Source organism: Dama dama, chromosome 15 (genome assembly GCF_033118175.1).
Source record: "Dama dama isolate Ldn47 chromosome 15, ASM3311817v1, whole genome shotgun sequence".
NCBI classification, from domain to species: Eukaryota; Metazoa; Chordata; class Mammalia; order Artiodactyla; family Cervidae; genus Dama; species Dama dama.
In genome coordinates, this window is record NC_083695.1 from 52,660,331 (window position 1) to 52,677,563 (window position 17,233).

Consider the following 17,233-nt stretch of genomic DNA (forward strand, 5'->3'; position numbering starts at 1 on the left):
TGCATTAACTTTTAATTTATTTGAAAAGCAGAAATGATAATCTACTTCATGGATGATTTAAAAGATTTTAAAGAGATCATGTAAACAAAAGAGCCAGCACAAGGACTAATACAGAGAATATATACAAAAAAGAAAAATGCATTTCCCTTTCTTTCTGTCAAAATATGGTAAGCCGGAGTTGACTTATTAATTTCTTCTCAATGAATTTTATACTACCTTTTTTGACAAAACTGCTGTAAAGTCTCAAGAAGAAAAAATGTAATGTTGTTTTCTGTTGAGTGTTTATGGGTATAGGAAGGGGCTATCGGGTGTATTTAGGGACATATATGATGATTCAAGATTGCCTATTTAACATTAGTCATTACAGTCAATATATTTTTTCAAGTGCTTAGTACATTGCACTTTCAAGATACAATCTTTTTGTCTGTTGGCTTGTTTCTTTGTTTTTGTTGCTGTTCAGTTTTTAAGACGTGTCTGACTCTGCCAACCCACGGATTGCAGCACGTCAGGCTCCTCTGTCCTCCCCTATCTCCCAGAGTTTGCTCAAATTCATGACATTTTGTCAGTAACACTATCTGAACCTCTCATCTTCTGCTGCCCCTTTCGCCTTTTGCCTTCAATCTTTCCCAGAATCAGGGTCTTTTCCAAAGAGTTGGATGTTTGAATCAAGTGGCCAAAATATTGGAGCTTCAGCCTCAGACTTTCCTGTGAATATTCAGGGTTTATTTCCTTTAGGATTGACTGGTTTGATCTCCTTGGTGTCCAAGGGACTCTCAAGAGTCTTCTCCAGAACCACAATTCAAAAGCATCAATTCTTCAGCATTCACTCTTCTTTATGGTCCAACTCTTACATCCATACATGACTACTGGAAAAACCATAGCTTTGACTATGTGAATATTTGTCGAAAAGTGATGCCTCTGTTTTTTAATATGCTTTCCTCCCAAGGAGGAGAAGGCAATGGCAACCCACTCCAGTATTCTTGCCTGGAGAATCTCATGGACAGAGGAACCTGGTAGGCTGCAGTCCATGGGGTCACGAAGAGTCGGACATGACTGAGTGATTTCACTTTCATGCATTGGAGAAGGCAATGGCAACCCACTCCAGTGTTCTTGCCTGGAGAATCCCAGGGATGGCGGAGCCTGGTGGGCTGCTGTCTGTGGGGTTGCACAGAGTCAGACATGACTGAAGCGACTTAGTAGCAGCAGCAGCAGCCTCCCAAGGAGCAATTGTCTTTATTTTATGGCTGCAGTTACCATCAAGTGATTTCAAGGAAAGAAAATCTATCACTGCTTCCACTTTTTCCTCTTCTATTTGCCATGAAGGGACTGGATGCCATGATCTTAGTTTTTTAATGTTGAGTTTCAAGTCAGCTTTTTCACTCTCCTTTTTCACCTTCATCAAGAGGCTGTTTAGTTTCTCTTTGCCTTTAGAGTGGTATACATCTGCATATCTGAGATTGTTGATATTTCTCCTGGCAATCTTGATCCTAGCCTGCAAATTCATTAAGTCCATCATTTCTCATGATGTACTCTGCATATAAGTTAAATGAACAGGATGACAATATACAGACTTATCATAATGCTTTCACAATTTAGAACCAGTCAGTTGTTCCATGCCTAGTTCTAGCTGTTGCTTCTTGACTTGCATACAGGTTTCTCATAAGACAGGTAAGGTGGTCTGGTATTCCCTTCTCCTTAAGAATTTTCCAGCTTTTTTGTTATCCACATAGTCAAAGTCTCTAGAGTAGTCAATGAAGCAAAAGTAGATGCTTTTTTTTTTTTTTTCCTGGAATTCCTTGCTTTCTCTATAATCCAGTGGATATTGGCAATTTGGTCTCTGGTTCTTCTGACTTTTCTAAACCCAGCTTGTACATCTGGAAGTTCTTGGTTCATGTAGTACTAAAGCCTAACTTGAAGGATTTTGAGCATTACCTTGTTAGCATGTGAAATGAGTGCAATTGTATGGTAATTTGAACATTCTTTGGCATTGTTCTTCTTTGGGACTGGAATGAAAACTGACTTCCAGTCCTGTGACCTCTGCTGAGTTTTCCAAATATGTCAGCATATTGAATGCAGGACTTCAACAGCATCATCTTGTAGGATTTGAAATAGCTCAGCTGGAAATTCTATCACCTCCACTAGCTTTGTTTAGAGTAATGTTGCCTAAGGCCCACATAACTTCATACTCCAGGTTGTCTGGCTCTAGGTGAACGAACACACAATCATGGTTATCCAGCTCATTAAGACTTCTTCTTTTTTTTTTAATAGGTCGTCTGTATATTCTTGTCACTTCTCAATCTATTCTGCTGCTTCTTTTTTTTTCCTCTTTTTTTTAATTTTTTAATTTTTTTTTCCATTTGTTTCTTCTGCTTCTATCCATTTATCTCTTCTGCTTCTATTAGGCCCTTCAGTTTCTGTCTTTATAATGCCCATCCTTGCATGAAATGTTTCCTTGGTATCTCCAATTTTCTTGAAGAGACCTCTAGTCTTTCCCATTCTATTGTTTTCCTCTATTTCTTTTCATTGTTCATCTAAGAATGTTTATTTATATAAGAATATCTATTTATATATTGTTTATATAAGAATGTTTACTTATATATTAAGTGTTTGTTTATATAATTTACCAAATTCATCAACTATTGCTTCTATTTAAGTAAAATAACTTTGGGCTTAAACACATTAAACATATACTTTTGTTTTTGACTATGTGTCTAAAATACAAAGTTCATTTAATGGTCTATTCAAGCATAATTATTTTTTCCTCAGCTATGACTTTGCATTTCAGGGTAAAATAATTATTTTTAAGTTTGTATGTCCACAAAGTACTTTTACATCAAATATTGTAGTGTATGTCTTCCTCAAAGACTGTTGACATTTTTAAATGAATTTTTCACAAATTTATAGTCTTGCCATAGAAACAAAACTATACATAATTAATATAGCACTTTTACTGTCTCCCAGTAAAAGTAGTTTTCCACTAAATTACTTGATATTTCTTATATAATAACCCACAAGGAACAATTTTATTTTGTAATTCAATGCTAGGAATTATTTTTTAATTTCATGAAATTGGTATTCTTCCTCATTCAGAAAATAACAGTAATAATAATACTTTCTCTCTCCTATCTTGAGAGTCAGGGATCTCAGACATATTTGATACAGTGAGACCAGGATTTATTTAATGCTTTACATATATTTGTTTATTTAATTCAATTACTTAAATATAATTGTGTGTGTGCATGTGAAAGTCACTCAGTTGTATTTGACTCTTTATAACCCCATGGACTGTAAAGTGCTCCGGGCTCCTCCATCCATGGAATTTTCCAGGCAAGAATACTAGAGTTGATTGCCATTCCCTTCTCTAGAGGATCTTCCTAACCCAAACTCAGGTCTCTTGCTTTGCAGGCAGATTCTTTACCACCTGAGCCACCAGGGAAGCCTTTATATATACTTTACTACCTTGTTATTGTTGAGAAACTTAGCTCATAAAGGGTAAATAACACATGTAAGGTCATACTGTATATATGGAGTATTACTGGCATCTCACCCAAGCTCTGGCTCCACAACTTGTGCTTAAATGTGTTTATTTCCCAGTTCATCACTACAGAAGTTTTATTGGTCCTTATGGCTTCTGTATTAAGCTGCTTTTGTGGAGAGAGTTGGAGTTTAATAGATACAAATAAATTAAAATAGTGCCTGTTTATTTTCAATGGAAAAGCACTGAGCTAAAAGTCATCATCATTCCCTTGCAAATGCTTAAAAATGCATCAGTTTGCTTTCAGAGATTAGCATAAAATTGTAAGCAAAACCACTGAAAAGAAATAATATTACATTCTTAGCTTCTATGTTGATGGTAACTGTTTATAGGGAAACTACATTTATTAAATTTTTCTAATGAGAAAACTATGTTAATATGGAAACAAAGCCAAACTTTAATTAATATTTAGAATATTACTCTCCTGTTATCACATCACTATAGTAAAATCATCAATGTCATCATTTTCTTCACTAAAACACTTAGCTAAAAATCAAGTGTATGTTATAGTAATCCAAGCATAAGCTTTTGAAGCCAGTAGTTACATACTGTTATTACTTTAGTTCAGCTATTAACCATTCACAAACACATACACAAAAACGTATGTTTTAGATACAAGCAATTAAAATCATGCAAAAGCAAACTAACATCAAACTAAATTAAAGTACTATTAAAATGACCCTCAAAATATTCAGTCTCTCTTGCTGCCTAGCTATTCAAAATAAACAGTGTATATAAGTATGACTAAGAATAATTCCTGCAGAGAAAAAAGCTGAGAAATAAGAAATAGTGACTTTTCTCATTCTAACATACTTAATAATTTATTTTTCAAAAAATCATGTAAATATATTCCTACTAGTTCCATATAATAGACATACTATATCATATTTCCTATATACTTTTTATTCAAACTCTATTACCTTAGTGAATAACCATAAAGCCTTTAGTAGGGTCAGATTAAATGCTTACCTTAGATGATCCTTTTGTTCTTATATCTTACTTTATCTCTAGAAACAGTCATTTATCTGGAATATAAATTAGGGCAGAGGAACAAAAAGGAAGTTACTATAGTCCATGAAATTCTGAATGATTTTAAATTTGTTCCTTATTCAGATGCTAAGTAGTGGCTTACTCTTTGAGACCCCATGGACTGTAGCATGTCAGACTTTGTTACCCTTCACTATCTCCCTGAGTTTTCTCACACTCATGCCCATTAGTCAGTGATGCCATCCATCCATCTTATCCTCTGTTGACCCCTTATCCTTCTGCCTTCAATCTTCCCCAGCATCAAGGTTTTTTCCAATGAGTCATCCATTCCCATCAGATGGCCAAAGTTTTGGACCTTAAGCTTCAGCATCAGAACTTCCAATGAATATTGAGAGTTGATTTCCTTTAGGGTTGATTGGTATGATATCCTTGCAGTCAAAGGGTCTCTTAAGAGTCTTTTCCAGCACCACAATTCAAAAGGATCAACTCTTAAGCACTCAGCCTTCTTTATGCTCCAACTCTCACATCTGTACCATGACTACTGGAAAAAACAGCTTTGACTGCACAGACCTTTCTTGGCAAAGTGATGTCTTTTTAATGTGCTCTCTAGGTTTGTCATAGCTTTCCTTCCAAGGAGTTCAGTTCTGTTCAGTCACTCAATCATGTCTGACACTTTGCAACCCCATGGACTGCAGCGCTCCAAGCTTCCCTGTCCATCACCTAATCCTGGAGCTTGCTCAAACTCATGTCCTTCAAGTCAGTGATGCAACTTCAAGTCCAACACCTCATCCTCTGTCATCCCCTTCTCCTCCTGCCTTCAATCTTTCCCAGCATCAGGGTCTTTTCCAATGAGTCAGTTCTTCACATCAGGTGGCCAAAGTATTGGAGCTTCAGCGTCAGCATCAGTCCTTCCAATGAATATGCAAGGAGTTAAGTGTCTTTTAATTTCATGGTTGCAGTCACATCTGCAGTGACTTTTGGTGCCCAAGAAAAAAATCTGTCACTGCTTCCACTTTTTCATCTTCTATTTGCCATGAAGTGATGGGACCAGATGCCATGATCTTGGTTTTCTTGAATGTTGAGTTTTAAGCCAATGTTTTCACTCTCCTCTATCACATTCATCAGGAGTCTCTTTAGTTCCTCTTCACTTTCTGCCATTAGAGTGGTATTCATCTGCATACCTGAGGTTATTGATATTTTTCCTATCAATCTTGATTCCAGCTTGTGAATCATCCAACCCACCGTTTCCCATGATGTACTCTGCATAAATGTCAAATAAGCAGGGTGACAATATACAGCCTTGTACTTCTTTCCCAGTTTGGAACCAGTCTGTTGTTCCATGGCTGATTCTAACTGTTGCTTCTTGACTTGCATTCAGGTTTCTTACTAGACAGGTAAAGTGATCTGATATTCCTGTCCCTGAAGAATTTTCCACAGTTTGTTATGATCCACACAGCCAGAGGTTTAGCATAGTCAAGGAAGCAGAAGAAGATGTTTTTCTGGAATTCTCTTGCTTTTCTTTTTTTTTTTTTTTTTAATGATCCAATGTAGAGTGGCAATTTAACATTCTGTTCCTATGCCTTTTCAAAACCCAGCTTGTATATCTGAAGGTTTTTGGTTCATGTACTACTGAAGCCTACCTTGAAGGATTTTTGAACATTACTTTGCTAGCATGTGAAATGAGCTCAAATGTGTGTTAGTTCAAACATTCTTTGGCATTGCCTTTCTTCGGGATTGAAATGAAAACTGACCTTTTCCAGTCCTGTGGCCACTACTCAATTTTCCAAATTTGCTAACATATTGAGTGCATCCCTTTAACAAAATAATTTTTTTAGTATTTGAAATAGCTCAGCTGGAATTCTATCACTTCCACCAGCTTTGTTGGTAATAATGCTTCCTAGACAGCATATGAAAAGCAAAGACATCACTTTGTTGACAAAGATCCATATAGTCAAAGCTATGGTTTTTCCAGTAGTCATATATGGATGTGAGAGCTGGATCATAAAGAAAGCTGAGCGCTGAAGAATTGATGCTTTTGAACTGTGGTGTTGGAGAAGAGTCTTGAGAGTCCCTTGGACTGCAAGGAGATCCAACCAGTCAATCCCAAAGGAAATCAGTCCTGAATATTCTTTGGAAGGACTAACGCTGAAGTTCCAATACTTTGGCAACCTGATGCAAAGAGCTGACTCATTGGAAAAGACTCTGATGCTGGGAAAGTTTGAGGGTCAAAGAAGAAAGAGGCGACAGAGAATGAGATGTCTTGATGGAATCACCAACTTTAGATTTAGCATTTTCCTAATATTAAATGTAAAACAACTGTTATCTTTAAGAGAGATACTCATTATAAAACAATATGCAGTTGTTTGGCACTATTATTTTTCAGGGCTTGAATATGTATCATCTCATTTATGGGGATGAAATACAGTGGTTAATTTTATTTAAATAAACACCAGGTAGGGATTTGGTAGCAATTTTAGTTAATTCCACATTTATTAAACATCTACTATGTGCTTCTAAAATTTAATTTGCCAGTAAATAAAGTACAATAATAGCATTACAGGAAAAATAGCATAAAAGTTAGGTGTGTGTGTGTGTGTTTGTGTACACAATTTAATAAGGATCTAACTTTGACCTTTTGGTACCAACAAAGTAAGAAATACCTAAATCTTGTAATTCAAGCATTTTTTAAAGGTCTCTGCAATAGAATCACATTTGATACAGTTCAAAAAATCAGTTTAATGTGTTACATTTTGCAGAGTATTTAACAATAAGAAAAACACCATCCTTGGATTCAGTCTAGTCTAGTGTGTTTTCTTTCAGACTAAGCTCTTTAATTCCCAAGTATGATAATCAATACCTCTTTGATGTATATATGCTAGAAATAATTAGATATATGGTTGAAGTTTAGAGCATTCAAACAGGGAATATCAGGAGCAGGTGCCACTGCCAATAGGCAATGATAGGAGTGAAGATGAACAGAATTGAATCTCTGACTTAAAAGAACTCAATGGAAATGGTGATAAACAATGTTTTATCAAATAATCGCAGTCCATTTTACCCATTTTAATTGAGTCCCTTGTTGAAGGCATGTGCATGCACATGGCCTCAGAAGAGGGTTTTGCTATATATTTGCAAAAACTTTCCATTTTATTTTTATTCCTCTAATCTCTCTCACTCTCGCATTTTAATTAGGGTTTTTCAATCTCATCACTATTCACATTTTGGGCTAGATAATTTTCTGTCGTAAGAGAGTGTCCTATTCATCACAGGGTATTTCTCAGCATCGTTGGCCATTACCAACTAAATTCTAGTATCACTCTCCCCGCTGCCTCATCCTCTGCAGATATCACTGCCAAAAGCTTCTCTGGATGGGCAAAATTAATCAGAGTTAAGAACCATTGCTTTTACTCCTTGAATCATTATTTAGAAAGTATTTTATGAGAATCCGATGCAACATAGGCAATAGGCTCGTCATGTGGGTAGCAGGGCTTCCTAGGTGGCACTAATGGTTAAAACAAACAAACAAAAAAATGCCAGCCAATGAAAGAGACACAGGAGACCTTGATTCAGTTCCTGAGTTGGGAAAATTCTGAAGAGGGGGACATACCAACCCGCTCTAGTATTCTTGTCTGGAGAATCCCATAGACAGAGGAGCCTGGTGGGTTACAGCCCATGGATCACAGAAGAGTCTGATACAACTTAGCACTTAAATAACAAGAGAAAGCTAATAGCACAAAATTAATCATTAGAAAGAAAAGGGAAAAATCCACCAAATTTGGTCTTGAAAAACATAAAGTCTAGTTGTGGCAAGCAGGGACTACTCTTCGTTGTGGTGCACAGGTTTCTCATTTCAGGGCTTTCTCTTGTTGCAGAGCACGGTCTAGGTGCACAGGCTTCAGGAGTTAACAGTGTGTGGGCTCAGCAGATGTGGCTCTTAGGCTTAGTTGCCCTCAGGCCTATGGGATTTTCCTGGACCAGGGATTGAAGGGGTGTCCTCTGAATTGCACCACTAGACCACAAGGGAAGCCCAGCATTAATGATATTTTTACTATCAGTTACTCTTCTGAACCTTTTTCAGCTTATTTAGGATGTCTAAAATAGAACAGAAGATCTATTCAAGGAGCTTTCTATTCTGACTTGTACTTCTTTTTCTTAGCTTTACTTCTTAGTAGCTCTGTTTTATCTTTCTTTAAACTAAGTCCCATGAAGGTAGCTCACATTTCCTTGCATAAAGGATCACTTCTGGACCTTCTTGACTTGCTGAACCTAAAGGTACTGCCTAAAGAAAATGTTTTCTCATACAAAATTGGAGAAAAAGAGTGTCAGTGAAGGAACGGAAATGAGGCACTGGGCACCCAAATGCATAGAGGGCTGCAATGTCTTGTAACCAAAACTCTTGCCAAGTAAATCTTTCATCCAGCTTATGATTTTTCATCCCCTGTGGTTCTCATTGGGAGGGTCTCATTGTCTCACCCAACCAGAAGGGAGACTATAGGAGGGTATCGGGTCATCATGCATTTGTGTTGTTCTCACAATATTCTCTTATCCATTTTATCAATACCACTTAACTGTCCTCATCTGCACCCCTTCCCGCATCTTTCTTTTTTGTTATGTGCTTCATAACTACCTTAAATAAAGGATATAATATGGAGAAAATAAAAGATTCTGAAAATACTCATGGAGGTAAATAGTAGACTTAAATGAATTTAAATTAGAGTTGCTTCCAAATTTCTGCCTTAGTAATAAATCAAAAACCAAATTAGATGAAAGATCATGATACAGTCCTTAGTTCTCACACTCAGTCAGTATGCGAGCTTCAGAAATTTACCATGTCATGTATATTGTGTGCTAATTAATCAGTAAATGTACATGAATGCTATTCTAGTGACTAAACTGTAGGGGTACATTTCATTATTTTTGGACTTGTCACCATTTATCTTATATTCTTTGATTAGATACATCATAATTTCCACCCCCCTGCTTTCTTCAGATATAATGGACACATTTAACTGTGTATATTTAAATTGTAAAATGTGGTGTTTTGACATACATTGCTATTGCTTTGTCATTAAATTATGTCCAATCTTTGTGACCTCTTGGATTATAGCCCACCAGGCTCCTCTGTCCATGGGATTTCCTGGCAAGAATACTGGAGTGGATTGCCACTCCTTCTCCAGGGATTCTTTCCAATACAGATATTGAACCAGAGCCTCCTGCATTGGCAGGATTCTTTACCACTGAGCCACATACATATATACTGTGAAATGAGTACCATAAGTTAGTTATCACATCTATTAACTCACAAAGGTAACGTTTGTGTTCTGTGTGTGTGTGTGTATGAGTGTACTAACATGTTAAATCTACTCTCTTAGTAGATATGGGTACATAGTATAGTATCATTAAGTATCATCACCATGTTGACCATTAGATCTTCACTTATACTTTAAGATTCACTTATTTTTTTAACTATCAAATGTAGAACTCTTAGTTTTGATTCCAGAATTTAAAAATTGCTTGCTACTAAGATGAAAATGGGTGTCATTTTGGATGAACTCTGTTGGTGGCTGACCAGGGTGCAATTCAGAGGCCTGGTGCTGCAGGAGAGAAAAGCATAGTCTGCCATTAGCCTTACTTCCTTACTAGTACCCTTCCCTGTTGGCCTAGCACATTTTTTCTCTTTGATTCCAGTTTGTCCAGTTTAGGAATTGTGGGAAAAATATCTATTTCTGCTTTATTGACTATGCCAAAGCCTTTGACTGTGTGGATCACAATAAACTGTGGAAAATTCTTCAAGAGATGGGAATACCAGACCACCTGACTTGCCTCTTGAGAAACCTGTGTGCAGGTCAGGAATCAACAGTTAGAACTGGACATGGAACAACAGACTGGTTCCAAATAGAAAAAGGAAGCAGTGCTAAGGGGAAGGTTCATAGCATTACAGGCTTACATCAAGAAACAGGAAAAAAACCAATTAAATAACCTAACTCTACACCTAAAGCAATTAGAGAAGGAAGAAATGAAGAACCCCAGAGTTAGCAGAAGGAAAGAAATCTTAAAAATCAGGGCAGAAATAAATGCAAAAGAAACTAAAGAGACCATAGCAAAAATCAACAAAGCTAAAAGCTGGTTTTTTGAAAAAATAAACAAAATTGACAAACCATTAGCAAGACTCATTAAGAAACAAAGAGAGAAAAACCAAATTGACAAAATTAGAAATGAAAATGGAGAGATCACAACAGACAACACTGAAATACAAAGGATCATAAGAGACTACTACCAGCAGCTCTATGCCAATAAAATGGACAACTTGGATGAAATGGACAAATTCTTAGAAAAGTATAACTTTCCAAAACTGAACCAGGAAGAAATAGAAGATCTTAACAGACCCATCACAAGCAAGGAAATCGAAACTGTCATCAAAAATCTTCCAGCAAACAAAAGCCCAGGACCAGATGGCTTCACAGCTGAATTCTACCAAAAATTTAGAGAAGAGCTAACACCTATCTTACTCAAACTCTTCCAGAAAATTGCAGAAGAAGGTAAGCTTCCAAACTCATTCTATGAGGCCACCATCACCCTAATTCCAAAACCAGACAAAGATGCCACAAAAAAAGAAAACTACAGGCCAATATCACTGATGAACATAGATGCAAAAATCCTTAACAAAATTCTAGCAAACAGAATCCAACAACATATTAAAAAAATCATACACCATGACCAAGTGGGCTTTATCCCAGGAATGCAAGGATTCTTTAATATCTGCAAATCAATCAATGTAATACACCACATTAACAAATTGAAAGATAAAAACCATATGATTATCTCAATAGATGCAGAGAAAGCCTTTGACAAAATTCAACACTCATTTATGATTAAAACTCTCCAAAAAGCAGGAATAGAAGGAACATACCTCAACATAATAAAAGCTATATATGACAAACCCACAGCAAGCATCACCCTCAATGGTGAAAAATTGAAGGCATTTCCCCTGAAATCAGGAACAAGACAAGGGTGCCCACTCTCACCACTACTATTCAACATAGTGTTGAAAGTGCTGGCCACAGCAATCAGAGCAGAAAAAGAAGTAAAAGGAATCCAGATAGGAAAAGAAGAAGTAAAACTCTCACTGTTTGCAGATGACATGATCCTCTACATAGAAAACCCTAAAGACTCTACCAGAAAATTACTAGAGCTAATCAATGAATATAGTAAAGTTGCAGGATATAAAATTAACACACAGAAATCCCTTGCATTCCTATATACTAACAATGAAAAAACAGACAGAGAAATTAAGGAAACAATACCATTCACCATTGCAACAAAAAGAATAAAATACTTAGGAGTATATCTACCTAAAGAAACAAAGGACCTATACATAGAAAACTATAAAACACTGATGAAAGAAATCAAAGAGGACACAAACAGATGGAGAAACATACCGTGTTCATGGATTGGAAGAATTAATATTGTCAAAATGGCTATTCTACCCAAAGCAGTCTATAGATTCAATGCAATCCCTATCAAGCTACCAACGGTATTTTTCACAGAACTAGACCAAAGAATTTCACAATTTGTATGGAAATACAAAAAACCTCGAATAGCCAAAGTAATCTTGAGAAAGAAGAATGGAACTGGAGGAATCAACCTGCCTGACTTCAGACTCTACTACAAAGCCACAGTCATCAAGACAGTATGGTACTGGCACAAAGACAGAAATATAGATCAATGGAACAGAATAGAAAGCCCAGAGATAAATCCACGAACCTATGGACACCTTATTTTTGACAAAGGAGGCAAGGATATACAATGGAAAAAAGACAACCTCTTTAACAAGTGGTGCTGGGAAAACTGGTCAACCACTTGTAAAAGAATGAAACTAGAACACTTTCTAACACCATACACAAAAATAAACTCAAAATGGATTAAAGATCTAAATGTAAGACCAGAAACTATAAAACTCCTAGAGGAGAACATAGGCAAAACACTCTCCGACATAAATCAAAGCAAGATCCTCTATGACCCACCTCCCAGAATATTGGAAATAAAAGCAAAACTAAACAAATGGGACCTAATGAAACTTAAAAGCTTTTGCACTACAAAGGAAACTATAAGTAAGGTGAAAAGACAGCCCTCAGATTGGGAGAAAATAATAGCAAATGAAGCAACAGACAAAGGATTAATCTCAAAAATATACAAGCAACTCCTGCAGCTCAATTCCAGAAAAATAAATGACCCAATCAAAAAATGGGCCAAAGAACTAAACAGACATTTCTCCAAAGAAGACATACAGATGGCTAACAAACACATGAAAAGATGCTCAACATCACTCATTATCAGAGAAATGCAAATCAAAACCACAATGAGGTACCATTACACGCCAGTCAGGATGGCTGCTATCCAAAAGTCTACAAGCAATAAATGCTGGAGAGGGTGTGGAGAAAAGGGAACCCTCTTACACTGTTGGTGGGAATGCAAACTAGTACAGCCGCTATGGAAAACAGTGTGGAGATTTCTTAAAAAACTGGAAATAGAACTGCCATATGACCCAGCAATCCCACTTCTGGGCATACACACTGAGGAAACCAGATCTGAAAGAGACACGTGCACCCCAATGTTCATCGCAGCACTGTTTATAATAGCCAGGACATGGAAGCAACCTAGATGCCCATCAGCAGATGAATGGATAAGGAAGCTGTGGTACATATACACCATGGAATATTACTCAGCCATTAAAAAGAATTCATTTGAACCAGTCCTAATGAGATGGATGAAGCTGGAGCCCATTATACAGAGTGAAGTAAGCCAGAAAGATAAAGAACATTACAGCATACTGACACATGTATATGGAATTTAGAAAGGTGATAACGATAACCCTATATGCAGAACAGAAAAAGAGACACAGAAACACAGAACAGACTTTTGAACTTTGTGGGAGAATGTGAGGGTGGGATATTTGAAAAGAACAGCATGTATACTATCTATGGTGAAACAGATCACCAGCCCAGGTGGGATGCACGAGACAAGTGCTCGGGCCTGGTGCACTGGGAAGACCCAGAGGAATCGGGTGGAGAGGGAGGTGGGAGGGGGGATCGGGATTGGGAATACATGTAAATCCATGGCTGATTCATATCAATGTATGACAAAACCCACTGGGAAAAAAAAACAATAATAATAAAAATTAAAAAAGAAAAAAAGAAAAAAAAATAGCTTTTTGGATATGTATTAAAAGTCAGATTTTGTTGTTGTTGTTAAAAAAAAAAAAAAAAAAAAAAGAAAAAGGATTACGTCAAGGCTGTATATTGTCACCCTGCTTATTTAACTGATATGCAGAGTACATCATGAGAAACCCTGGGCTGGAGGAAGCACAAGCTGAAATCAAGATTGCCAGGATAATTATCAATAATCTCAGATATGCAGATGACACCACCCTGATGGAAGAAAGTGAAGAAGAACTAAAGAGCCTCTTGCTGAAAGTGAAAGAAGAAAGTGAAAAGGTTGGCTTATAGCTCAACATTCAGAGAACGAAGATCACGGCATCTGGTCCCATCACTTCATGGCAAATGGGGAAACAGTGGAAACAGTAGCTGACTTTATTTTGGGGGGCTCCAAAATCACTGCAGATGGTGATTGCAGCCATGAAATTAAAAGACGCTTACTCCTTGGAAGGAAAGGTATGACCAACCTAGATAGCATATTGAAAAGCAGAGACATTACTTTGTCAACAAAGGTCCATTTAGGCAAGGCTATGGTTTTGCTAGTAGTCATGTATGGATGTGAGAGTTGGACTATAAAGAAAGCTGAGTGCTGAAGAATTGATGCTTTTGAACTGTGGTGGTGGAGAAGACTCTTGAGAGTCCCTTGAACTGCAAGGAGATCCAACCAGTCCATCCTAAAGGAGACGAGTCCTGGGTGTTCATTGGAAGGACTGATGTTGAAGCTGAAACTCCAATACTTTGGCCACCTGATGTGAAGAGCTGACTCATTTGCAAAGACCCTGATGCTGGGAAGGATTGGGGGCAGGAGAAGGGGACGGCAGAGGATGAGATGATTGGATGGCATCCCTGACTTCATGGACATGGGTTTGGGTGGACTCTGGGAGTTGGTGATGGACAGGGAGGCCTGGCATGCTGTGATTCATGGGACCGCAAAGAGTCAGACATGACTGAGCAACTGAACTGAACTGAGTAGCAGCAAGACAGTGGTAAAACTCTGGAATTAATTCTCTTGTCTCACTGATCTTTCTCAAGTCAAGCAAAAAGGTGCCCATTTCTAAATTCTTATAAGGATAATGAAGATTATTCATTCATTTATTCAGTCAACACAGAAATATTATATATCTATGTTCTATCCACTGTGCTAGTAGCTTCATGTTAATTAGTTATGGTTGAGAATACAATAAAGTAATAAAATCCAGTAAAAAAAAAACTATCAGTGCCTGATATTTTGTAGATCAGTTGCTCTATATTTGATCCTACATGGAATGCATGAGTAAAGTTTACTTAGGTACATCAGAATATTTTTGCAATTTAAATCTGCATTTTACAAAATGTTTATCATGTATTCCTCATTTTATCTAATTTGTAAGTTATTTTTATCAGATTCTTTGTTAAACAGTCATTTGTGGACTAATAAAAAGATTTTTTCCTTAAAGGTGTGATGATTGAAGGAGTGAGATTAAACATGTGATGAAGAAATGTATCCCTTATTGTATATTTAATGTGGTTTAAATTATAAAACCCAGTGTTTATAAGTCATATAATACACATCTCTCCACTTATATCTTTTTCAATAAATGCAGCATAGTCTCTGATACACAGTAAAACTTGTTTTCCCTTGGTGGGAATAAGTCCCTCACCCAACCATTGTATACTATATAGATAGATAGATATAGATAGATATATACATACACATATATACATGTTATATATATGTTACATATGTATATACTGTATATGTACATATACTATATACAGGCTTCCTGGGTGGCTCAGCAGTAAGGAATCCACCTGCAATGCAGAAGACACAGGAGACATGGGTTTGATCCCTGGGTCAGGAAGATCCCCAGTAGAAGGGCATGGCAACCTACTCCAGCATTCTTGCCTGAAGAATTCCATGGGCAGAGGAGCTGGTGGGCTATAGTCCATAGTGTTGCAGAGTGGGATAAGGTTGAGCATGCACACACATACTATATATATATGCTGCATTTTAAGCTAAGAAAATATCATTGCTAGTTACATACTTAAGAATAAAGTTTTAAAATTTATAGCAGACTTTATTGTTTCATAAGTTGTTTAATATATTTGTGTCATTTTGATGTAATTTGGTAATGTGTATGAAGTAATTGTGAATACAAATTGTTGAGTTGTTTTACTAAAATTAGCAAAATGCAATACTTTACTGCCTATTAAATCCAGTAAAATAAATTAAGAAGACATTATAATTAAAAGAAATAGCAGCAACTTAACATCATGATGCCAGAAACATCATTATCAGTGTCCTCTGTAGGTATAGGGTATTAAGCATGCCAAATAGGAATGACTATCTGAATTAAGTTATTTACATTGTTCAGGAAAAAAAAAAAAGTATAAGTGTCTACTCCACTCCATTTTTTTCCAGTGAGTAACCATCAATAAAATATATACTATTTGTTATCTTCCAGGCAATACAGCTAAAGTGTATATTGAGATTCAGGATGAAAATGATCATCCCCCAGTGTTTCAGAAAAAATTCTACATTGGAGGTGTGTCTGAAGATGCAAGGATGTTTGCTTCTGTGCTAAGAGTTAAGGTATGAGAACATTTGTTAAGATACAGAATTAAAAGTGAAAACAAATAGCTCACATTTTGCAAATAAATTATAGCCATATAATTTATATTAACTGAAGGCATATTTCTATTGTTTAAATGAAAATATGAAGCTTACAGATATGAGTTTAATTAGTCAAACTAAATATAGATTAATTATGAGGTGAATGCTGAGTAACTTTTGCACTTTATTTTCACTATAAAAATAGAAACAAATTTCTTATGATGTTTTACATAGAATAGAATATTAAGATGTATGTTTTCCTAGTATATTTGTATGCCTTTTATATTAAGGTCTGATTTAGAATAATTCCAAAGATTCTCAGAATGGAGTCTTATAGCAAATATAAAATTGCTATTTTCTAATTGAAGAAGTAATGAAATAAATTTTGTAATTTTTTTAGCAATCAGTTTTAAAAATTCAAAATGTTAGTTTAATCAATGTGAAAAATAATGCTACTAACATCAGTTCTTTAGTAAAGATTTTTAAAAACCTTGATAGGTCAGAAATATTTTGCTCACCTACTTTAAAAATACAATGTCTAAGATTAAAGTTGTTAATTTGAAATTTTTCTTTAATTAATTACCAAATATGTGTTCAATAGTTAGCAGTACATAAATTTGAAGGATGTTTTATAACTAAGAAATAAATTTGTAAATATTGCATTACACTAAGGGAAATTTTGTAGGCTATAAGACTTTATTAGATTTATTTTTCTGAAACTATTTTAATGATCAAATTTTAAATAGCTATTAATGTAAAATCATAAAACTTAAATATCTCTAAGCAAATCCAGCTGTTGATTGCTTCTAGTTTGGCACATAAGTAGATAATTGTCTTTCTTTCCCTATTATCAGGATCATCATGATTGAGTTCTTCTTACATGTGATTTTTATCATCTTATAA

The 17,233-nt window shown here is 36.0% G+C and overlaps 1 protein-coding gene across 1 annotated transcript in view; it reads left to right on the plus strand.

Annotated features, from left to right (window-relative positions):
• Positions 1-17,233, plus strand: part of PCDH15 (protocadherin related 15) — a 920,738-nt gene that overhangs the window by 803,418 nt on the left and 100,087 nt on the right. The window contains exon 27 of the mRNA XM_061162074.1: positions 16,182-16,309. Within this exon, the coding sequence (XP_061018057.1) occupies positions 16,182-16,309 (128 nt within the window). The remainder of the gene's footprint in view (positions 1-16,181; positions 16,310-17,233) is intronic.